Source organism: Puma concolor, chromosome B3 (genome assembly GCF_028749965.1).
Source record: "Puma concolor isolate L17-30 chromosome B3, mPumCon1.1.hap2, whole genome shotgun sequence".
In the NCBI taxonomy this organism is placed as follows: domain Eukaryota; kingdom Metazoa; phylum Chordata; class Mammalia; order Carnivora; family Felidae; genus Puma; species Puma concolor.
In genome coordinates, this window is record NC_141672.1 from 6,201,830 (window position 1) to 6,220,877 (window position 19,048).

The window sequence follows — 19,048 nt, forward strand, 5'->3', positions numbered from 1 at the left end:
ACACACCCAGCTCCTGGCAGGGTAGCTACTGTGAGAAGGAAAAGAGGGAAAACATAAGGAATATCGGGGCCGTGGCCATCTCATCAGTGTTGTGGGGGCCCCACCGCGGATTTCTGCCGGGCTGGGACCACCCCACGACTGCACCCGGGAAACCGAATCCCCAGAGCATTCAAGGTCACGCCGCCGACGGACTAGGGACAGCCCCAGGGGCAGGCTTCCCCGGGATGAGCTGGCATGAGCAGCAGAGCATGCGACCACTTCCCAGGACAAGCACCTGCCGGAAGAGGTCACCACCTGCCTGCCAGACAAGGGAAGGGACCCTCAGGCAGGGCAGGAAGTGTCTCCCGTTCAAACCCAGGTCTGCGAGACTCCGGTGTCTACACCATCTGCCCCGTATACCCTGCTTCCTGGATTTGCCTCCTGCTTTAAGACATGGAACAAGACCGACCACGTAAACGAAACCCGCCCCCGAGAGAGCCACAGAGGCACACAGGTTGGTGTGTGTGCGTAGTTTCCAAAAAGTACCTGAGCAGATATAGTCCCGATGTTACATTTCTCCTCCAGTTTTTTCTTGAAATACATTGAGAAACACCACCAGTAAGAATCAGCCTTAACCCCAGCATATAATAAATAATATTATCAATACGTTGGACTTCCAGATAATTTGATGCCGTACCAGGGGGTAAACTCCTGACCGATGCTTTGGAAGTGCTTGGCAATCTGTTCAAGTGTGCTTTACGTAGCTGGGGCTGTTGCGGGCTTAGTTTTCGGGACTCTCGCCTTTGGTCATTGAAAACTACTCTGAGAGGGGTGCCTGGGGGGCTCAGTCGGTTAAGCGTCTGACTCTTGATTTCAGCTCAGGTCACAATCTCACAGTTCGTGAGTTCGAGCCGTATGTCGGGCTCTGCGCGGACAGCGTGGAGCCTGCCTGGGATTCTCTCTCTCCCTCTCCGCCCCTCCCATGCATATTCTCTCTCTTTCTCTCTCTCTCTCTCTCTCTCTCTCTCAATAAACTTAAAAGAAAAAAATTTTTAAATAAAAGATATTAAAAAAAACCTACTCTGAAAGCATGACACAAAACTCGAAGTGCCACACCGGCCTCGAGGCCCTAGTGCCATCTCTCCTGCCAACTTTATTTCTTTGTCTGCATCTCCCTCTGCTGTCCCCTGGTCCACGAGTCTAGCTGCCCCATCGCTGGTGTCCCTCCCACGTGCCCGGAGCTCCTGTGACAGGCGACTGGCCTGGCTTCCCCTCCTCCTGGACACCGTCCCACGGCCCCCGTGTTGTCTGTGCTCCAAGCCTCTTCCCAGGGAGGCCTCTGAGGCTCTGCAACGTCTTGGGGTCCTCCCGACACACCCTGTGCCCCAGCCAGTGGCAGTTCTCTGCACGGCTCCCAGCAGCCCTCTCATGCTGTTCCTCCCTCACCCAGAGGCGGGTAAACGCAGTCAGGGCGGGGGTCTCTGCTCTGCTTGCTGCTGTGACGGCAAGGCCGGGGGCAGGGGGTGGGTGGTGTAGGGGTCCCCGGGCTCTCCCAGTGGGTCCTCAGACTTGACCATGGGCTGTGTCTCCGGGGCTCTCTGTCAGCTCTCCTGTCCCTCCTTCAGGGGTGACCGTTCTTGCAGGCACCCGGTCCACAGGGTAGATGATTTCTCTTGGTTCCCCTGCTCTGCCCTCGTACGACAGCAGCTGATGTGCCTGTGTTTCAGAGGGGATGTCTTCCTTCCTGCACTCCGGACCTGCTCCTGATCTGTCACGAGCTCACTGAAGGTCTGCAGAAAGGTGTGCACGCGTGCGTACGTGTGTGTGTGCACGCACGTGTGTGTGTGAAGCGCCCCCTGTGCATGGGGCTTGCAAAAATTCCAAACGACCACGACAGTCCACACCCGGCTGAATTATTCCGTGAGCTTTTGGCTGTTTTCTTCTGACGTGATCCCCGACGGCCCCTCTCCTCTGCAGCTCGGCCCAGGATAAAAGCAGCCGTGGACCTGTCTCTCCTAAGACAGGCTCGTCGCCGTGTGGATTTTAGTTCATCACATTACTTTGTGACCTCAGCTCCACGGTGGGTTTAAAATAGCCATGCTTCTGTCGATCACCGGCTTGTTCTCGCTGTCAGAGCGGGAGTGACAGTCCTGTGATCATCTAAGCGAAAACATAGGTCTTAACTCCGACTTTCATATATGATGAGAGTCACAGGCAGGGTGAGGACACGGGAGGAAGGGCCGAAGCAGAAGACGGCAGCACAAGCCTACCGGCTACAGGAACATAATGACGGGGAAGCCAGGTAGGGAATCAGAAGACACGAGAGCCATCTTTCCATCATGACTTTAATCACAGAAGTGGAAAGACACAAAAGCCCCAAATGCAGGAACAAGCAATCCAGAACCTTCCCTGGAGATTGAGAAGAACAATTATGAACTATGTTCCTCTTAGAAAGAGCGATCCGTAGGGCAGTTCAAATTCCAGACACAGGGAGGCCCGTGGACTCCTGAGGCCAGGCTTATGACATTACAGGAAGAATCAAAGATCTATCTATTAGGGGCGCCTGGGTGGCTCCGTCGGTTAAGCGTCCGCCTTCAGCTCAGGTCGTGATCTCACGGTTCGTGGGTTCAAGCCCTGCGTCGGGCTCTGTGCTGACAGCTCGGAGCCTGGAGCCTGCTTCGGATTCTGTGTCTCCCTCTCTCTCTGCCCCTCCCCTGCTCATGCTCTGTCTCTCTCTGTCTCAAAAATAAATAAAAACTTAAAACAAAAAAGATCTATCTATTAAAACACTAGAAAAGGCAGGGGCGCCTGGGTGGCGCAGTCGGTTAAGCGTCTGACTTCAGCCAGGTCACGATCTCGCGGTCCGTGAGTTCGAGCCCCGCGTCGGGCTCTGGGCTGATGGCTCGGAGCCTGGAGCCTGTTTCCGATTCTGTGTCTCCCTCTCTCTCTGCCCCTCCCCCGTTCATGCTCTGTCTCTCTCTATCCCAAAAATAAATAAACGTTGAAAAAAAAAATTAAAAAAAAAAAAAAAAAAAAAAGAAAAGGCAGTGTGGGTGTGGACAGCTGAGGGTCATGGAGAAAGGCACTGTTCTCACCTTGTGCTCTGAACTGCGCATCACGTTTTGGGCATATTGTATTTAGAAAGGATGCTATTGCTGTGTTCCATTCTTTGAGAAAGCTACCTTTTTTTTTCCCACTTTTATTGAAGGCTACATTTTTCTTATATTCTTTTTTAAATGTTTACTTATTTTTTAGAGAGAGAGAAAGAGAGAGAGAGGCAGAGGGAAAGGGAGAGAGAGAATCTCAAGCAGGTTCTGCACTGTCAGCACAGAGCCCGATGTGGGGCTTGAACTCATAAACCACGAGATCATGACCTGAGCCAAAATCAAGCGTCGGACACTCGGCCGACTGAGCCACCCAGGTGCCCCAGAAAGCTACATTTTTAAAGCAAAAAAATACTGTCTTTACTCTTGGATCCATTATTCCTGCCTCTGCACCACCACCTTTCTTAAACAGCAACACAGTACCAGGGAGACGGGAGCTCCACTCGTGGGTGCAAGCCTTTTAAGCACAAACCTCTGGAGCAGTAGTGACAGAGGGGCAAACCCGTAGAGGGTGTTACGACAGCCGTGATGCAGGATTAAAGATGCTGCGGCCTCCGCTCAAAATCTCTCAACCGGAGCCGCACGCTGAACACCTGCCCTTTCCAGGACTCACTGCCAGGAGATTGAAAGGGGACCCTGGGAACCCGACGCGGCTGAAAACGGGCCCGGGCTGCAAGTTCACTTGGTACGGGAGGAGACCGCCGCCCCAGGGCCGCGTAGTTGGTCTCTGATCACCTGTTCCTTAGCGTGAGCTAAGTGGAAAAACGTGAGTGGGTGACGTTAACGCTCCCTGCACAGCCAGGGTGTGGTTCCGTGGGGGGAGGCGTGAGGCTTCACGCATCCCTGTCCCCGTGGGGAGCTGACACAGATGCCCCCCCTCCTCCCCCCGGAAGCCCACGAGAGACATCAGCCCGGCGGAGAGGAAGGGTTTCCCCTCTGGTGAGCAGACCCTCATCTCTTGGCTAATCTGTCCTTGGCAGTGGCCAATACCTCCCGAGTGAACAGTGTCACGGTCGGGTATGGTTTTTACTGCTCTGTTTTGGCAGGATGACTTGCGGAAAGACTCTGGCTGTGTGTTTCCTTGAGCTGGTTGGCTCGGGAGACCATCTCAAGGGTTCTCATAAGGAAGCGGTACCTGGGGACTCACGGAGGATGCGAGGCAGCCGGGAGCCTGTGCCAGACCGGCGGCTGGATCTGGGGGCAGCAAGAGAAAATCAAACAGTTGAGCTGAGGAAAAGCCCCCACCCTGAGCCGTGAGCTCACAACCATGCAGTGGCTACGACCACCTGAGTCTACATCGCATGTTATTAACTCCCCGATAACGTTCACCGGGGACTCTGGGCGCAGGGTGCTCTCCTAGTGGCTGTTTTACTTTTCATCTGCTAACACTCACCTTGCCACACGGCAGGCTGGGTGTGTATGAGGAGGGGAGTCGGGCAGGGGTTCAGACTCCGATTTAACGGCACTCCCTGCGCTGTGCCCGCCTCTGTAGTGGGATCTGCACTCGGAACTTCCGCACCTCCCCACCTGTTACCTAATTTACCCCACGTGCCTGAAAGGGGGCTCAGGAGCCCAGGTCCTGCACGCTGCGGATCTGACACATGGGGGACGCGTGTAACAGGGACCCCTGGGTGACCAGGATTAGAGCACAGCCAACAGGGGTCAATGCTGTTCGAGCAGAGATACTTGCCTTCGAAAATGATTTACGAGGCTCGATCAGAAAGGACACCATTCCAAAGTGAAACATGTGATCTCCCTGACATTTGTTCACCTATAAAAACCGTGGCTCTTGACATACGTACCAGGACTCCTTTTGAAACGATCTCACTTGATGAAATAATATTCCCGCTGGCAACCAAAATACTTTACTATGTAAGTAATGATTCTCTACATAAATGCCCTTAAGGAGCTTTCTACTAGAAATGGGGTCAGGGAGGAAACATCTCAAAGAGTTTGGAAGTCACTGGAGACCCTACTTGGGGACAAAGACTGCTTCATAGACATTTCCAGCCAACACCTCCAGCTCAGTGTGGCAGAACCTGCCCAGATTTTGAAGTCAGCTGGGTCTGCGTTCGGATTGGGTAAGTCGCTCTACCTCCACGTCTTAGTTTCTTTCACCTACAAAATGGGACTAAAACCACTGTAAGGTCCAGGGTGTTGGTAAGATCAAACTGCGCATGTAGCAAAGTGCCCAATACGCGGTTTTCACTTCTATCACTCCCCTCTTGCTCCCAACATTGCTGACGAGAACCTACATGTAACCTCCAGGCCCCCTGCCTACCGGCCTCAAAACTAAAATATAAAGAATATGAGCACTTATTATTTTAACACGTGTTAAAAGATAAATGACCCCATGGCTCGGGGAGTGAACAACCCTTTCAGTAAAGCGAAGATGCTTAACTTAAGACACCTAACTTCCAGGGCAAAAGGTTTCAGAATCTGAAGGGTGGTGTTAAAATCATCTACCAATAGGTGGTGCTGTTTACATAGTTCTTAAATGACTACGTTTTTTGTTTTGTTTTGTTTTAAATTAAATATATATTCTTTCATTCACTCCAGAAACATTTACTGAGCAGTTACTGTGTACCAGGCCCTGTGCAAAGAGTTAGGGATACAAAGAATAATAAACAATAGCTTCTGCCTTCCCGAAGCTTAAGGGAGGGCAAGGGGTATGTATGGGCATGGGGCGAGTGGGGAGGGAGTTACAGGTATAGATAAAGATAACCAGCAGGTGCAAAGCAATCTGAAAGGCAACGGACTCAGACCCAAGGGCCAGGCCAAGCTTCCCAGAGAAAGGGGTGTCCTGAGCTGGGTCCTGAAGGATCAGCTAGAGTTCCTCCAAATATATCCAACCATCCACCGCCACCAAACCTCCAGACACATACACATGTCACTCAGGAGAAGGAACAACCCTCCACTTAATAAGTGCTAGAAGGTGTAATTGATTAAGCTCTGCATTTGCTTGTGTGGGGTGTTCTTTCTTTCCTTTTTTTTTTCTTTTCGTATCTGTGTTTTATTTTATAATACAATAAAGCTTTTTCTCCATATACTATCTTCTTACTGAGATTTGCATTTCTTTAATTAAGAGTGGGTCTGATTATCTTTTCTTTAGTCAGTTGGCTATTTGTACTTCCTTCTCAGCAAACTGCCTGTTCAAATCCTCTGCCCGTTTTTCTAGTGAGCTGATTGTGTTTTTTCTGTTTGTGTTGAGTCCTTTGGAAACTAAGGAAACTGGCCCTTTTCAGTTGAATGTGTCGTTGACGTTTGTGGAGGGAATGGGTCTGTGTGTGTGCCGGGCCTTTCCACGTCCCACTTTGCCTTACACTGTGTTCTGTGCACCGTACGTGCTCAATAACTTAGGCAGTGCTGTGGGAGGGAAGGGGTAAGGTGATACAAAATTGTTCAGGATTTCTGATTCCTTCCTCCCTTTTCAGGTCAGGGTGAGGGTGGGAACGGGAGTTGGGGAATTCCAGAACGTCCCAAAGAAGAGGGGCACTGCCAGGACGAGCAGGCACACCGACATTAGCTCCAACACTTGGGGTAGAAGGTAATCATCACGGCCACCGTGGATGGAGTGCCAACAGCAGGCAAGCTCCGTGCTAAGCGTTCTTGCAAACATCTGGGCATTTGTTCTAGATGTCGGGCTGGACTGACTAGATCAGAAAAACCTTGTTGGCACCTGATGTCCAACTAAAGTATATTTGCCTAGCTAAATACTGCTCCGCCTCTGAAGTTACACTGTCAGAGTATATTTACTGCCACAAAAACATGGCTACGAAGCCAATGAAAAAGAAGGCGACAAATGTATTTAAATGATACACCAGACACACAGTACCCTGGAAGTAAAGTCTATATGGAAATGGAATAATACGTTAGTGCTGAGGTCTCTAAGTAGTGAGATTTTCACTTCGTTTTTGGACATCTGGATTTCCTAAGACACGTGCTACTTGTGTAATAAGTAAATTATCTCAAAGAAAAAAAAAATCTTGCTGGGGACAAGCGAGAGCTGGTATTAGCCATGACTATCAGGGCACAAGAGAGGCTGGGGAGCCAGGACATGGGGGGCCAGAAACCCAGGCTGAGGATTAAGCTCCAGATTGCACTATCAGTGATGGTGAAATAAAAGAACAAATCTGAGCCTTGAGGACCTCAAGGTGTCACTGAAAAGACTATTTCGTGGAATGTTACAGCTTTGGGACGGACAGAGCTCAGAGTCTCCAGCTCAGCGTTCTGGACCCTATAAAATGGCTGGCACAGATGTTGAGGTTGTTCAATACAAAAGAGCATCTAAGGGAATACTTTCACATCTTTGTTATTTTGAAGCATTCCCCTCCCACCCCCCCACATTTGTTGACTCTAAAATGCAGGGTTTATTTTTTCTTATTTTTATTAAAAAAAAATTTTTTTTTTCAACGTTTATTTATTTTTGGGACAGAGAGAGACAGAGCATGAACGGGGGAGGGGCAGAGAGAGAGGGAGACACAGAATCGGAAACAGGCTCCAGGCTCTGAGCCATCAGCCCAGAGCCTGACGCGGGGCTCGAACTCACGGACCGCGAGATCGTGACCTGGCTGAAGTCGGACGCTTAACCGACTGCGCCACCCAGGCGCCCCTAAAGTGCAGGGTTTAAATGTGTGTTCTGATGAGGTTTCCAGCAGATGGCTGACACATTTCCTGTTCTAACAAAATAACTCCATTACAACAACTTTTTGCTGGAAACGAAGTGTCTTATTTACAAAGCTGATATATGTCAGTCCAGTCAGAATTACAAAGGGGGGGGGGCAGTTTTCTAACTGAAACACTTAATCAGTCTGGCAACATCCAACATAAATTGCATTCTAAGTAGTAGCTGTTTCTCTGATACAAAATGCTTTTTTTTAATAAAAAAAAAAATTCCCTATTGCCTTAGTACACTGGTTACATTAGATAGCACAGATCATTCATGAGAATGTTACTGTTGATTTCCTATTTAAATTTAATAAGTACTTCACTATGACACAAAATCACTATATAATTGTTAATATTTATCATTAACAATACATGAAATAAATATCACATTGCCATATGTTGCTTTTGTTCTTATAGAAGTTTGCCAGCACACAGATTAAGTGCTGTTAAAAATTTGTGGTTTCAGGGGCACCTGGGTGGCTCGGTCAGTTTAACGTCCAACTTGGTTCAGGTTATGATCTCGTGGTACGTGAGTCTGAGCCCCACATAAGGCTTTGTGCTGACAGCTCGGAGCCCGGAGCCTGCTTCGGATCCTGTGTCTCCCTTTCTCTCTGCCCCTCCCCTGCTTGTGCTCTCTCTGTCTCTCAAAAATAAATAAACATTAAAAAAATTTTGTGTTTTGATACAAGCAAAGTATTCTAAAACATCAAACATTCTGGGGTGTCTGGGTGGCTTAGTCGGTTGAGTGTCTGACTTCAGCTCAGGTCATGATCTCACAGTTTGTGGGTTCGAGCCCCGTGTCAGGCTCTGTGCCGACAGCTCGGAGCCCGGAGCCTGCTTCCGATTCTGCGTCTCCCTCTCTCTCTGCCCCTCCCCCGCTCACACTCTGTCTCTCAGAAATGAATAAACATGTAAAAAAATTAAAAAAATAATAAAATGTTAAATATTCGAAGACAAAAGTCCCCAATGTCACAAGAATGACTGTCAAATCCAGCGACCATTTCCAAAGAAGATGAGAAGCCGGCACAAGAGGACTGCAACTCACAAAAGAACACAGTTTCTATTTTCATAGATATTTTTAAGTACATTAGTCTATTTTAGAAGAGGTGAATGCCGAAGATCTCAAAACCACTATCGTTTTACGTTCAACATTAAGGTTCGTGCGATATGCATGGAGGAGCTTACGGTTGCTGTACTTGTTACTGAGAAATCTGTATGCCGAGGTGGAACTGTTTTCCTTGAGTCAGAGGAGGCTTTTTCTAATTTTCGCGCAAGTGCCACATGCTCTGAAGACAGTGCTGCATATGGCGTGCGGTAATGGGAGATCTGGAGCCAGTCTGTTTCACACAAGTCACGGCACCGTCGTGCGTGCGGGACGTCCTCCTTCCACAAACAGGACCCAACCGAAGCCGCCCCCCCTGCTCTGCCTCTCCCTCGCTAGCATCCTGGCGAGCCCGCCTGGCTCATCCTGATGCCACGTGGACAACTGCGAAGCCGTGTGATACTTAGCGCTACCCCCCCCCCCCCCCAGCGCTTCTAGATCTTGCCAGAACCCGGGTTGTGCTCGCAGGACTGCATCGCTCGCATGAACACCATGCAACGCGTGTCAGACCAGAGAAAAGATGAATCGCTTTCTCTTACGAGCCCTTATCTTACGAGCCAGGGAATAAAAGCTCAGCATTTTGGAAAGCCTCATAAATGGTTTTCCTCTGCCTGGCGCAGGTCTCACTTTGTAACAGCTGCCACGACACGAGGCCCGTGACTGAGTGCCAAGCCTCGTGCTGAGTGCTTTCCCACCAGTCAGTTCATTGATAAGATGGGAGGCAATTAGGGATGTACTAATCCCTAAGGCACCGCGGCAAAAGCGGTCGACGAAGGCGTCACGCGGCAGAACTGGTCGACGAACCCAGACCTTTCTCTTACTCCAGAGACCCCGTGCCCTTTCCACCTTGTCTTGCTGCCCCCGGTAGCCAAAGAAGACGAGCTCTGGAAATGTAAGCCAGCATCCGGGAACCACAGACCAATATCAGAGCAACGAGCCAGAGATCTTACTATCTTCGACCACTGAGTACCACGGTGTTTCGAAGGGGGTTATGTGAGGGCCACCTTTCTATACCTTTCTCTGCACGCTTTAAGTCCCAGAGTCCAGGCATCGGTCAACGAGACGCGACCTCTGCTTTGATGCCGGGTTGAGGCAGCTCAAGGGTGGGGCTGCTCAGGCGGGAAGGGAGGAGAAGAAGGAAGGAGAGGGTCAGGCAGAGACTGAGTCACCAACTTGACCTTCACTGCTATTGCTTCTTAGCTGTTTCTTTCTGTCTGAGTTATTGCGCTAATATTTCTACGGGCCCCTGAAGGTATCTGCCAGGACGAGCAATTCCCTAAGAGAAGGCAAGAACTTTCTTTCTGAAACTCCTCAGGTGTGTGGGAACAACTCAACCAGCTCGGGGCTACGTGGGCCTCAACTACTCCTGGGTCTTAGTGAGGCACGGGGCTTATTTTTAAATGGACATGTTTAGTTGCTTGAATTATTTTTAGAAAATGATTGGTGGATTTTCCTGGACCCTCATTTCTAAGTCGAAGTCTCCTGCTGTGGCATTAAAAACAAAACAAAACAAAACAAAACACACACACACACACACACAACCCCTTTGCAAATATCTTTTATGGAAATATTTACCCAGAACATTTATCAAAGCCATAGGATTTAAGAGATAAAACAGATCTGGTGTTTGCACAATGCGGATTCTTTTTCGGAAATTCTTAACAAAAATCAGATGTGCACAGAAGGAGCCAAGGTTTTAAGAACTGCCCAGATCTAGACACTTCAGGTCAACTTCCAAGCTTACCCTACATTCAAGAAGCCTGAAGGCCACACGGCATGACCCATTTATACTCTACTGTCATAGTAACCACTTGGCCTTATTTCAAAGGTATTATCACCTAATTAGCATAATCTTCTGATAAGAAGTACTAATAGCCTAAATTAGAAGGCAGAACCCCACACCAGTGGTCTCCGGGACTGTTAATGAACTGTGGCCCTAACCTGCTGATGTTAGCATTGCCTGCATCTTTCCTATAGAAGCTATCTTTTAGGGATAAAACTGAAAAACAATTCAGGCCTCCTTACGGGACTGAATCCGAATAGATTTACAAACTTGGAATTTTTACAGCCTGTGGGTTGGAGTCCACTGCTTTATGACTAAGCCTTCTCCTTACATAAACATTTGGGGCGGGGGGGGGGGGGAGACACGTTTAGCCTGTGAAGCTGAGACTCCTTCCTCAGCTTTGCTCAACAGAGAGAATGAAGGCACAGAATGGAAGCACAAGGTTTAAAAAGGCAGGTATCTACACAGAGAAACGATCTCACAAACACGCACATTCGTAAACATAAAACAGGCTCTGAAAATGCCAACAAGGAGCTTTCACTAATAAAAGGTTACTGTTAGTCGTAGAGGTGTTGGTCGTAATCCGTTATAAATTAACCTCAAAGGGAAATGCTCAATTATAAGCATGCGTATTTCAGGAAACCGCAAAGAAATGGCTCCCATTTCTGGTGTTAGCTCGATATTCAAGATGGTTTCTAACAAATCCTAAAACTCCAGCTTTTCACCTAGTCGGTCTACCTTAGAAAATACTGTCGACGCACTTAAACAACCCACTGAAATTAATTTCTGAATGACAGCAGAAGGTACTAGAAGGAAATTGAGAATGGCTTCCCCAATTCCACAGACTTGGGGCCGAGCAAATTCTCAGGAGCCACTTCGGCCTGCACGAGGGTGCTGGGACGTCCAGTTAAGGTTTTCCACCTGGACAACGAGCGGTGTGAAGGGTGATGAGCAGCCGCCTCAAATGGGGGCTTGAGTGGCGCCCGCCGCGCTCAGGAGAAGGGCGCTCCACGGGCGGGAGCGCGTACACACTGGGCGCTCTCCTGATTCATCGCTGGGGGAAAAGAGGTAACGAAACCTCTGAACGGTGGGACCAGCAGAGAAGATGCCCTTACCTTTCACTGTTCTTTTTGCCGCTGGAAGTACTGCTTGTAGATCCCGTGCGGGTTCGGTTTCCTTTGGAATCTCCGCAGCTTTCCCTTCGACCGCCAGGAGACACTCGCTCGGAGGAGCTGGTCCTCTTGATGGTACTGAGGCAACACAGAAATGACAATGAGATTCTTAACAGTGATTTTATTTTATTGCCGAGGGCAAACATATACACGTAGATCATATTTCTATATGGATATTTGAAAAGGGGGGCGCCTGGGTGGCTCAGTCGGTTAAGCGTCCGACTTCAGCTCAGGTCACGATCTCCCGGTCCGTGAGTTCGAGCCCCGCGTCGGGCTCTGGGCTGATGGCTCGGAGCCTGGAGCCTGCTTCCGATTCTGTGTCTCCCTCTCTCTCTGCCCCTCCCCCGTTCATGCTCTGTCTCTGTCTCAAAAATAAATAAACGTTAAAAAAAAATTTTTTTAAAGGGATTGATTCTAAAGCCCTAACTATACAATATGTGTAAGTGTGTGTGTGTATGTGTGTGTGTGTGTGTGTGTGTGTGTGTGTGTGTATGGATGGATGTTATTCTCTGCAGAATGGCAGTTGGGATCAATGTCTCTGCTCACTGTCTTTGGAACTGTGGTCATTAGTCCGGGTCAAAGTCATAGCAGGGGCGCCTGGGAGGCTCAGTCGGTTGAGCGTCCGACTTTGGCTCAGGTCATGATTTCACAGTTCATGAGTTTGAGCCCCATGTTGGGCTCTGTGCTGACAGCTCAGAGCCTGGAGTCTGCTTCGGATTCTGTGTCTCCTCCTCTCTCTGCCCCTCCCTGGCTTGCACTCTGTCTCTCTCTCTCAAAAATAAATAAACATTAAAAAAAAATTTTTTTTAAAAGACAGCAAAGTCATGGCAGAAACCGAGAGGAAACATCCCAACAACCTTGGGAGCGCTCCAGCAGCTTCATGGGAAGTATCCCGCCCTTGAGCAGGCTTCAGTCTAAACCAGTGGTGCTCAGCCAGGGATGACTTCACCCCCAGAGGACATTGGGCAATGTCTGGAGACACTTTTGGTTGTCACGAGTGGGGGGGGAAAGGGCTCCTGCTGGCATCCAGTGGGTAGAGGCCAGGGATGCTACTAACACCTGCAATGCGCAGGACATTCTGATACAAAGAACGATCCGGCCCCCAAAGTCGGTAGTGCTGGTACTGAAGAACTCTGGTCTAAAGACAAATGCAAACACAGTGCCACCGGCAGTGACAGAAACATTCCACTCCACGTATGATGCCTTTGTTTGCAGGTAGTACCCACGTAAGTATAGCAGGTTGTGGGGGGGGGGAGGGCTAGACTGGTTGAGGGTCTGGGGTGCGACAGCTGTGAAGATCTCCTGAATCCTGCAGATTTCTGGGGGAGATCAAACAAATGGCTTGAACATGTTATAATTCCACAGTAGGGAAGAGCCTGTTCTAGGAAGAAGGATGGCCCGTGCACAGGTAGCTCGTGGACATGAAGGGTAAGTCGTGCTGTTCCTGGAGCACATACATGTATTACAGGCCTCCCTGTAAAGTTTTTATCCTCATCACTAGGCCACACATTCCTTGGGATCCCATCTCCTTGATCATTCTTACATGCTTCAAGAGCCTAGTAAAGAAGCTAGATACTTATTACATGAAAAAGATGAAAAAAAAAAAAAGAATAAATGAACGGAGTATCACATTTGAGCCCGTCACAGGAAGAGACATGAAGGGCTCTAACTTAGCACCGGCCCAGTAAGAAAGAAGGAGAGGGCTGGCTGGCGGTGCGGGTCCCGGGCAGGGGCTGTGGGGAGGGGCCTGCCCAGGGAGTGGGGAGTGGGGAGTGGGAGCCAGGCAGCAGAGAAAGGAAAGAAGGCCAGAGAGAGGGGCCGAAGGTGGGAGGATGCGAGGCACAGGTGGCGCTGGGGCCGCAGGAGGAGACGGGGACGTGACAGAAATGCCAGGTGGCTGTGAGAGCTCAGCCCCAGGGAGGGGGCAGACCAGGCCACACTTTGGGACACAGGTGCCAAGGACGTGAGGCCAAGGCCAGGCTCCTGGGAGGAACCCTTTCTCCTGACGACACAGCACGGCCGTCCGTGCCCCCGGTCTCTCTTCTTCCTCTGTCCTCGTCCCCTTCCTTCAGGCCCCAGTCCTTTCCCTGTGGGAACTGCCGATGGCTCAGCAAAGAATCTCTTAGCATGTTTTTTTAAAACCTCACGGTGTGTCGGATTTGAAAAGCCATCTCGCTCTCTGGGTGAGCAAACATAAATAAGGTGACCATAATTGTGGGGATGTGATATGCTGTCTGCACAGCCTTCTTGGTGACTGAGGAAGCTTTGGATTCGCAGCCGGATTTGAATCTTATGGCCGGATCCAAATGGGCACGCCTCGGGGTCAGAACGTGCATTTTTAGAAGGCTCAATTTGGGGACCAGGAAATTACAGATCTTAGGAGAGCACGACATTTCTGAAATTTGGGACTGAGGTCTAAAAATTACAGAAACCCTTGCGCTCGAAGTTCAATTTCTGCCAGCGACGACACACAGCAAGCTGCTTTAACGCCGCGGGATCTTTCTCTGCCTGGCATCTGGCGAGGGGCTCGCAGGCACGCTGCCTGGCCCCTGGAGGGCCCCCGGAAGGCACCAGCAGCAGGTGACCGGCCCAGAGCGTCACCCGCGTGGTGTCCCTGGGGGAGTTCATGGCAAGTTCACGGCCACTTAAAGACTTGTATCAAACACCCTTAAGGAGCTGAGAAACCATGACTACTAATCAACGGTGGCAAACATTAACCGGTTTTCTGACGACGCTGAGCTGGGTCGCTGGAAGAGCTAATGGGACACCAGTGATGGAGACGTGGAAACAGCGGTGGCAGGGACAGGCCACACACGCGAAGAACTTCGTGGCTGGCGTCTGGTATCGCATTTAGACCTCACACGTTCTCTGAGAAAGTATCATCGTCTCCATTACACAGATGAGGACACAAAATCAGGGATGAGGCGGCTCGTGAGGGTACTCCCCCCACCCCTGCCCCCACCTTGTTCTCTCTGCTGGGCTTCCTGCTGAAGAAGGGCGACAGTTCACGAAACACCCAAGGACATGGGTGGGAGGGCCTGCTGAACGTCTAAAACTCCAACAAATGTCAACGATTAATACGGATGCGTGGTTTGAGGCTCAACCAACGGGAGACACTGCGAACCTGAACGCTGCACGCTAAAGGGACCCGGCGCTCTGGGCGGTGAAAACAAATCTAAGTACCCTCACCTGTGTGTCCAGCTGTGCTGTTTGCGTGCCTTTGGAAGACACACACCTGTTCAATCTATGCGTAAGAGGCCCAGAGACACAGTGGACTAAACCGAGCGCGGGAACAAAAGCGTGGAAAAATATTTTGGTAAGCTTCGATCAACAACGGAACGCACACCGCCCATCGACACGGAAAACACTTCCATCTGCATACACAGACTTGGATACAATTCATCCCAGCTCTACCCAGATATCTCTCATGCCCACATTTGCATTAAAATGCTAAGCTTTTAAAAAATCTACTATTGTTGTATACATTTGGGGGGGGGGGAACCAAGATATTTCCTTTTGAGAGCCAAGGGCTCTTACGAATTAAAGAGGATTTACCAGGACTCAAAGAGAAGGACAGAAAATAAAGCTGGAAGACCAGACATTCGCAGGATCAAGGGCAGCCAGAAGGAGTAACGCTGTATACTCACTGCGAGAAGCCTCCTTAAATAACCAGCAGGGAATATCAAAGAAGTTATGTTCCCTCCGAAAAAAAAAAAAAAAAAAAAAAAGAAGTTATGTTCCCTCCGGACGGCAAGGGAAAAACAATCCCTTCATTTTGCAAGTGGTGGGACTGGCTGGTGAGAGACTGCACACCGTGGAGTACATTTTCTAGTGCTTAGGGCAAGGAAAGTAGTTTTGGTATAGAACCCCATGGATACGGTTTCTTCTTTTCCCTTCTGGTCTCTACCCCCACTCCTGAACCAAAAACCTTCTAAGGTCTGAAAATGTAACGGTTCTTTACATTACATTATGTACCCATTCAACGTTTTTGCCAATTCAAATGAAATTTCAGACATAATAAAATTTCTGCAAGGTGACTGGTGAGCAGAGGAGAGTGGCAAGCTTTCTTCTTCTGGTTGGATAGTAACTCTAAGCATGATAAGCCAACAATTGTGTCTTTCTTTCATTATGTGATTTGGAATCAAGGGTCAGTTTTCTACCATTTTGCAAGAAGATCTCCAACTTTTACAATTAAAAAAAAAAAAAAAAGAGGGGTGCCCGGGTGGCTCAGTCGGTTAAGTGTCCGACTTCAGCTCTAGTCATGATCTCGCGGTTCATGAGTTCGAGCCCCAGCACACCCACTGTGCTGACAGCTCAGAGCCTGGAGCCTGCTTTGGATTCTGTGTCTCCCTCTCTCTCTGCCCCTCCCCCACGCTCTCTCTCTCTCTCAGAAATAAAATGAAAACATAAAAAAAAAAAAAAAACAAAACTAGAAATCTGACAGGTCACTCCTGTGTACCACTAGAGATTTTCTGATAACGTCATTTGTCCTGAGAACCGGGGTGATCATACTCAATTAAAACAATTAGCCACTCAACAAATACTTATCAGGCATTGACCGTTTGTCTTGCAAGTTATGATGCTTGCAGGAGACCACCCACTTCAATAATCACAAAATGGTCTGATCTTTCTCTTCTGCTGTATCTTTGTGGCAGAAATCAAGTCATTTCCTAGGAAGCCTGGTCACTTAGAATCTGACAGATCAGAAGAAGCTTTTCTCGTACATATGAAGCCACTCCCTAAGCCCAGAGGGGTGACTCCAGGACTTCTGAGAAAGGGACAGGTGTCAACTCATCTTCTCCGCGCAGTAGCAGAACACTTCCACTGCTATTTTGCTACAGAAACAGACTCAAAACGTAAGTTTAATGCCTACATCTCAATAGCTCTGAGTGATGAGGAAATATATTAGAAGTAATAATTTTTAGGGGTGCCTGGGTAGCTCGGTTGGTTAAGCGTCCGACTTCAACCAGGTCACGATCTCGCGGTCCATGAGTTCGAGCCCCGCGTCGGGCTCTGTGCTGACGGCTCAGAGCCTGGAGCCTGTTTTGGATTCTGTGTCTCCCTCTCTCTGACCCTCCCCCGTTCATGCTCTGTCTCTCTGTCTCAAAAATAAATAAACGTTAAAAAAAATTTAAAAAAAGAAGTAATAATTTTTAAAGACCCATAAAATCAGGGGTGCCTGGGTGGCTCAGTTGGTTAAGTATCTAACTCTTGATCTCAGCTCGGGTCATGATCTCACGGCTCATGAGTTCAAGCCCCTCAACAGCTCTGTGCTGACAGTGCGGAGCCTGCTTGGGCTTCTCTCTCTCTCTCTCTCTCTCTCTCTCTCTCTCTCTGCTCCTACCCTGCTCGCACTCTCTCTCTCTCTCAAAATAAATAAATAAACTTTAAAAAAAAAACAACCTTTTTTAAACCCAACTTTTGAAATCGTGTGTCTGTCCAGCACAGACTGGTGCACTTACAAATGCGTATTTCTAACAAGTGTAACCATTTTTTCCAAAGGACGGTCAGTTGTTTATTTGGAAGCGATAGATGTTTACCACCCTATCTTATGCTTGGAACGGAGCGCTTTTTAAATAATGCTCTGTTTTGTACCAGTTTTGTTCTTTTGATCTGTCTTCTCACAGCTCTGCCCTATTGTAAAACTCTACTTTGGAGCGGAAAGAATGAGTGATTGTCTCTGTTCTGAGCCAGTGGAAATGTTATTCTATTGTGCTGCAGCATCCCCACTGAGCAAGGTATGACCTACAATGTCTTCCCCCGGATTGTCTGCCTTTTTTCCTTTGACTAAGGGAAACAAAGCTTTTCCCAAGGATTCCAAATCAAGCCCCCAATCGAAGTCTTAATTGGCAACACAAAGCACAGCCGCTGGGTGCTGGACAAGTTCCAAAGGAGATTTTGTTCTTAAGCACCAGGCTGAAAAAACCCCAGAGAAAAGAAAACAAACATATACCCATCCACACGCTGCAGATGCCCCGACTTGGTTAATTTGGAACTCTGATTACAGAAAAATTCCCGCATGATTGTAAACATATTTGAAACGTCCTGGAAGCTATTTTAATCCTAATATTCAGAATGCCCAGCAAGCTTCTTTCTCTTTTCGGAATTCTCTCCTAATGAGACATCTATAGGAACTTGACCACGGAGGAATAATTAGATGCTACTGTTTGGGTTTCCAACTTCCAAGTGGATGGGAACTAACATCCCTGGAAGCCCATAAAAGCCAGAGAAACAAAATAAATGAATCACTAAGTTCTACCTGGAAAAACAAGAGTCTTAGACTCAATCTAGAAAGCCATGTATTTCTGGTTGGCTGTTCTACAACAGTTTATCAGAGGAACCAAACTCATTATTCTGTAAATTAAAAAGAAGCATCTACAGAGGCCTTGGAAAATTTCTGCAAGGAAGGTTAGTGTTTAAATGTTAATACGTATACATGTACATACACACACAATATGATGGCTGCAGATAATCAACCCTCCACACTCCCTCCCTTCTTTCCTTCCTAAGATAATATTGTTGAGAGCAGAAACTAACCACGAGCCCTTGCACGCACATGGCTGACAAAAGGGGGCAGGAGACCCAGGCTTCTGCTCCTAGCACATGGCCAGTTCTGTCCTTGGAGCCCAGCCCCCGCAGTCCCTTCCTTCCAGGCAGTCCTGTCTCTCAGACTCTCTGCCAGAAGTCTCTGTTTAGAGTCACCCTCAGGACTGCCTCTGTTCTGTCAGCACCCACAGGGGCCTCTTGGAACGTCACCGCTCCTGACAGCAGCACACAGCATGGGACATACAGGAGGGATCATTTCCCAACAGTAATTATATCAAGCACTTTTTATGAGCTGATGTAAGTGCTGACCTGGACAGCTTTGCGGGAAGCAGCCTAACAAAGCGACAGGAGCATCAGCCCTGGATGCACAGGAACCTGGGTCTGAGCCCATGTTCCCAGCTCTGTGCCCGTGGGGCCTGGGGAAGTTGCCTCACTTCTCTGAGCCTCAGTCTTCTCAGAAAATAGGAAAAATAATATCATTTTGAGGATTAGTGACAACATATTAAAAACCCAGCACTTCGGGGCGTCTGGGTGACAGTCGGCTGAGTCAGCTCAGGTTGTGATCCCACGGTTCGTGGGTTCAAGCCCTGAATCAGGCTCTGTGCTAACAGCGTGGACCCTGCTTGGGATTCTGTCTCCTTCTCTCTCTGCCCCCTCCCCTGCCCGCTCTCAATCTCTCTCCAAAATAAATAAA

General features: G+C 48.8%; 1 protein-coding gene across 4 annotated transcripts in view; it reads right to left on the reverse strand.

Moving 5' to 3' along the window:
- Positions 1–19,048, reverse strand: part of EML1 (EMAP like 1) — a 185,287-nt gene that overhangs the window by 37,265 nt on the left and 128,974 nt on the right. For all 4 annotated transcript variants that reach the window (XM_025919403.2, XM_086708831.1, XM_086708830.1 and 1 more), the window contains exon 4: positions 11,752–11,886. In XM_025919403.2, coding sequence (XP_025775188.1) covers positions 11,752–11,886 — 135 coding nt within the window. The remainder of the gene's footprint in view (positions 1–11,751; positions 11,887–19,048) is intronic.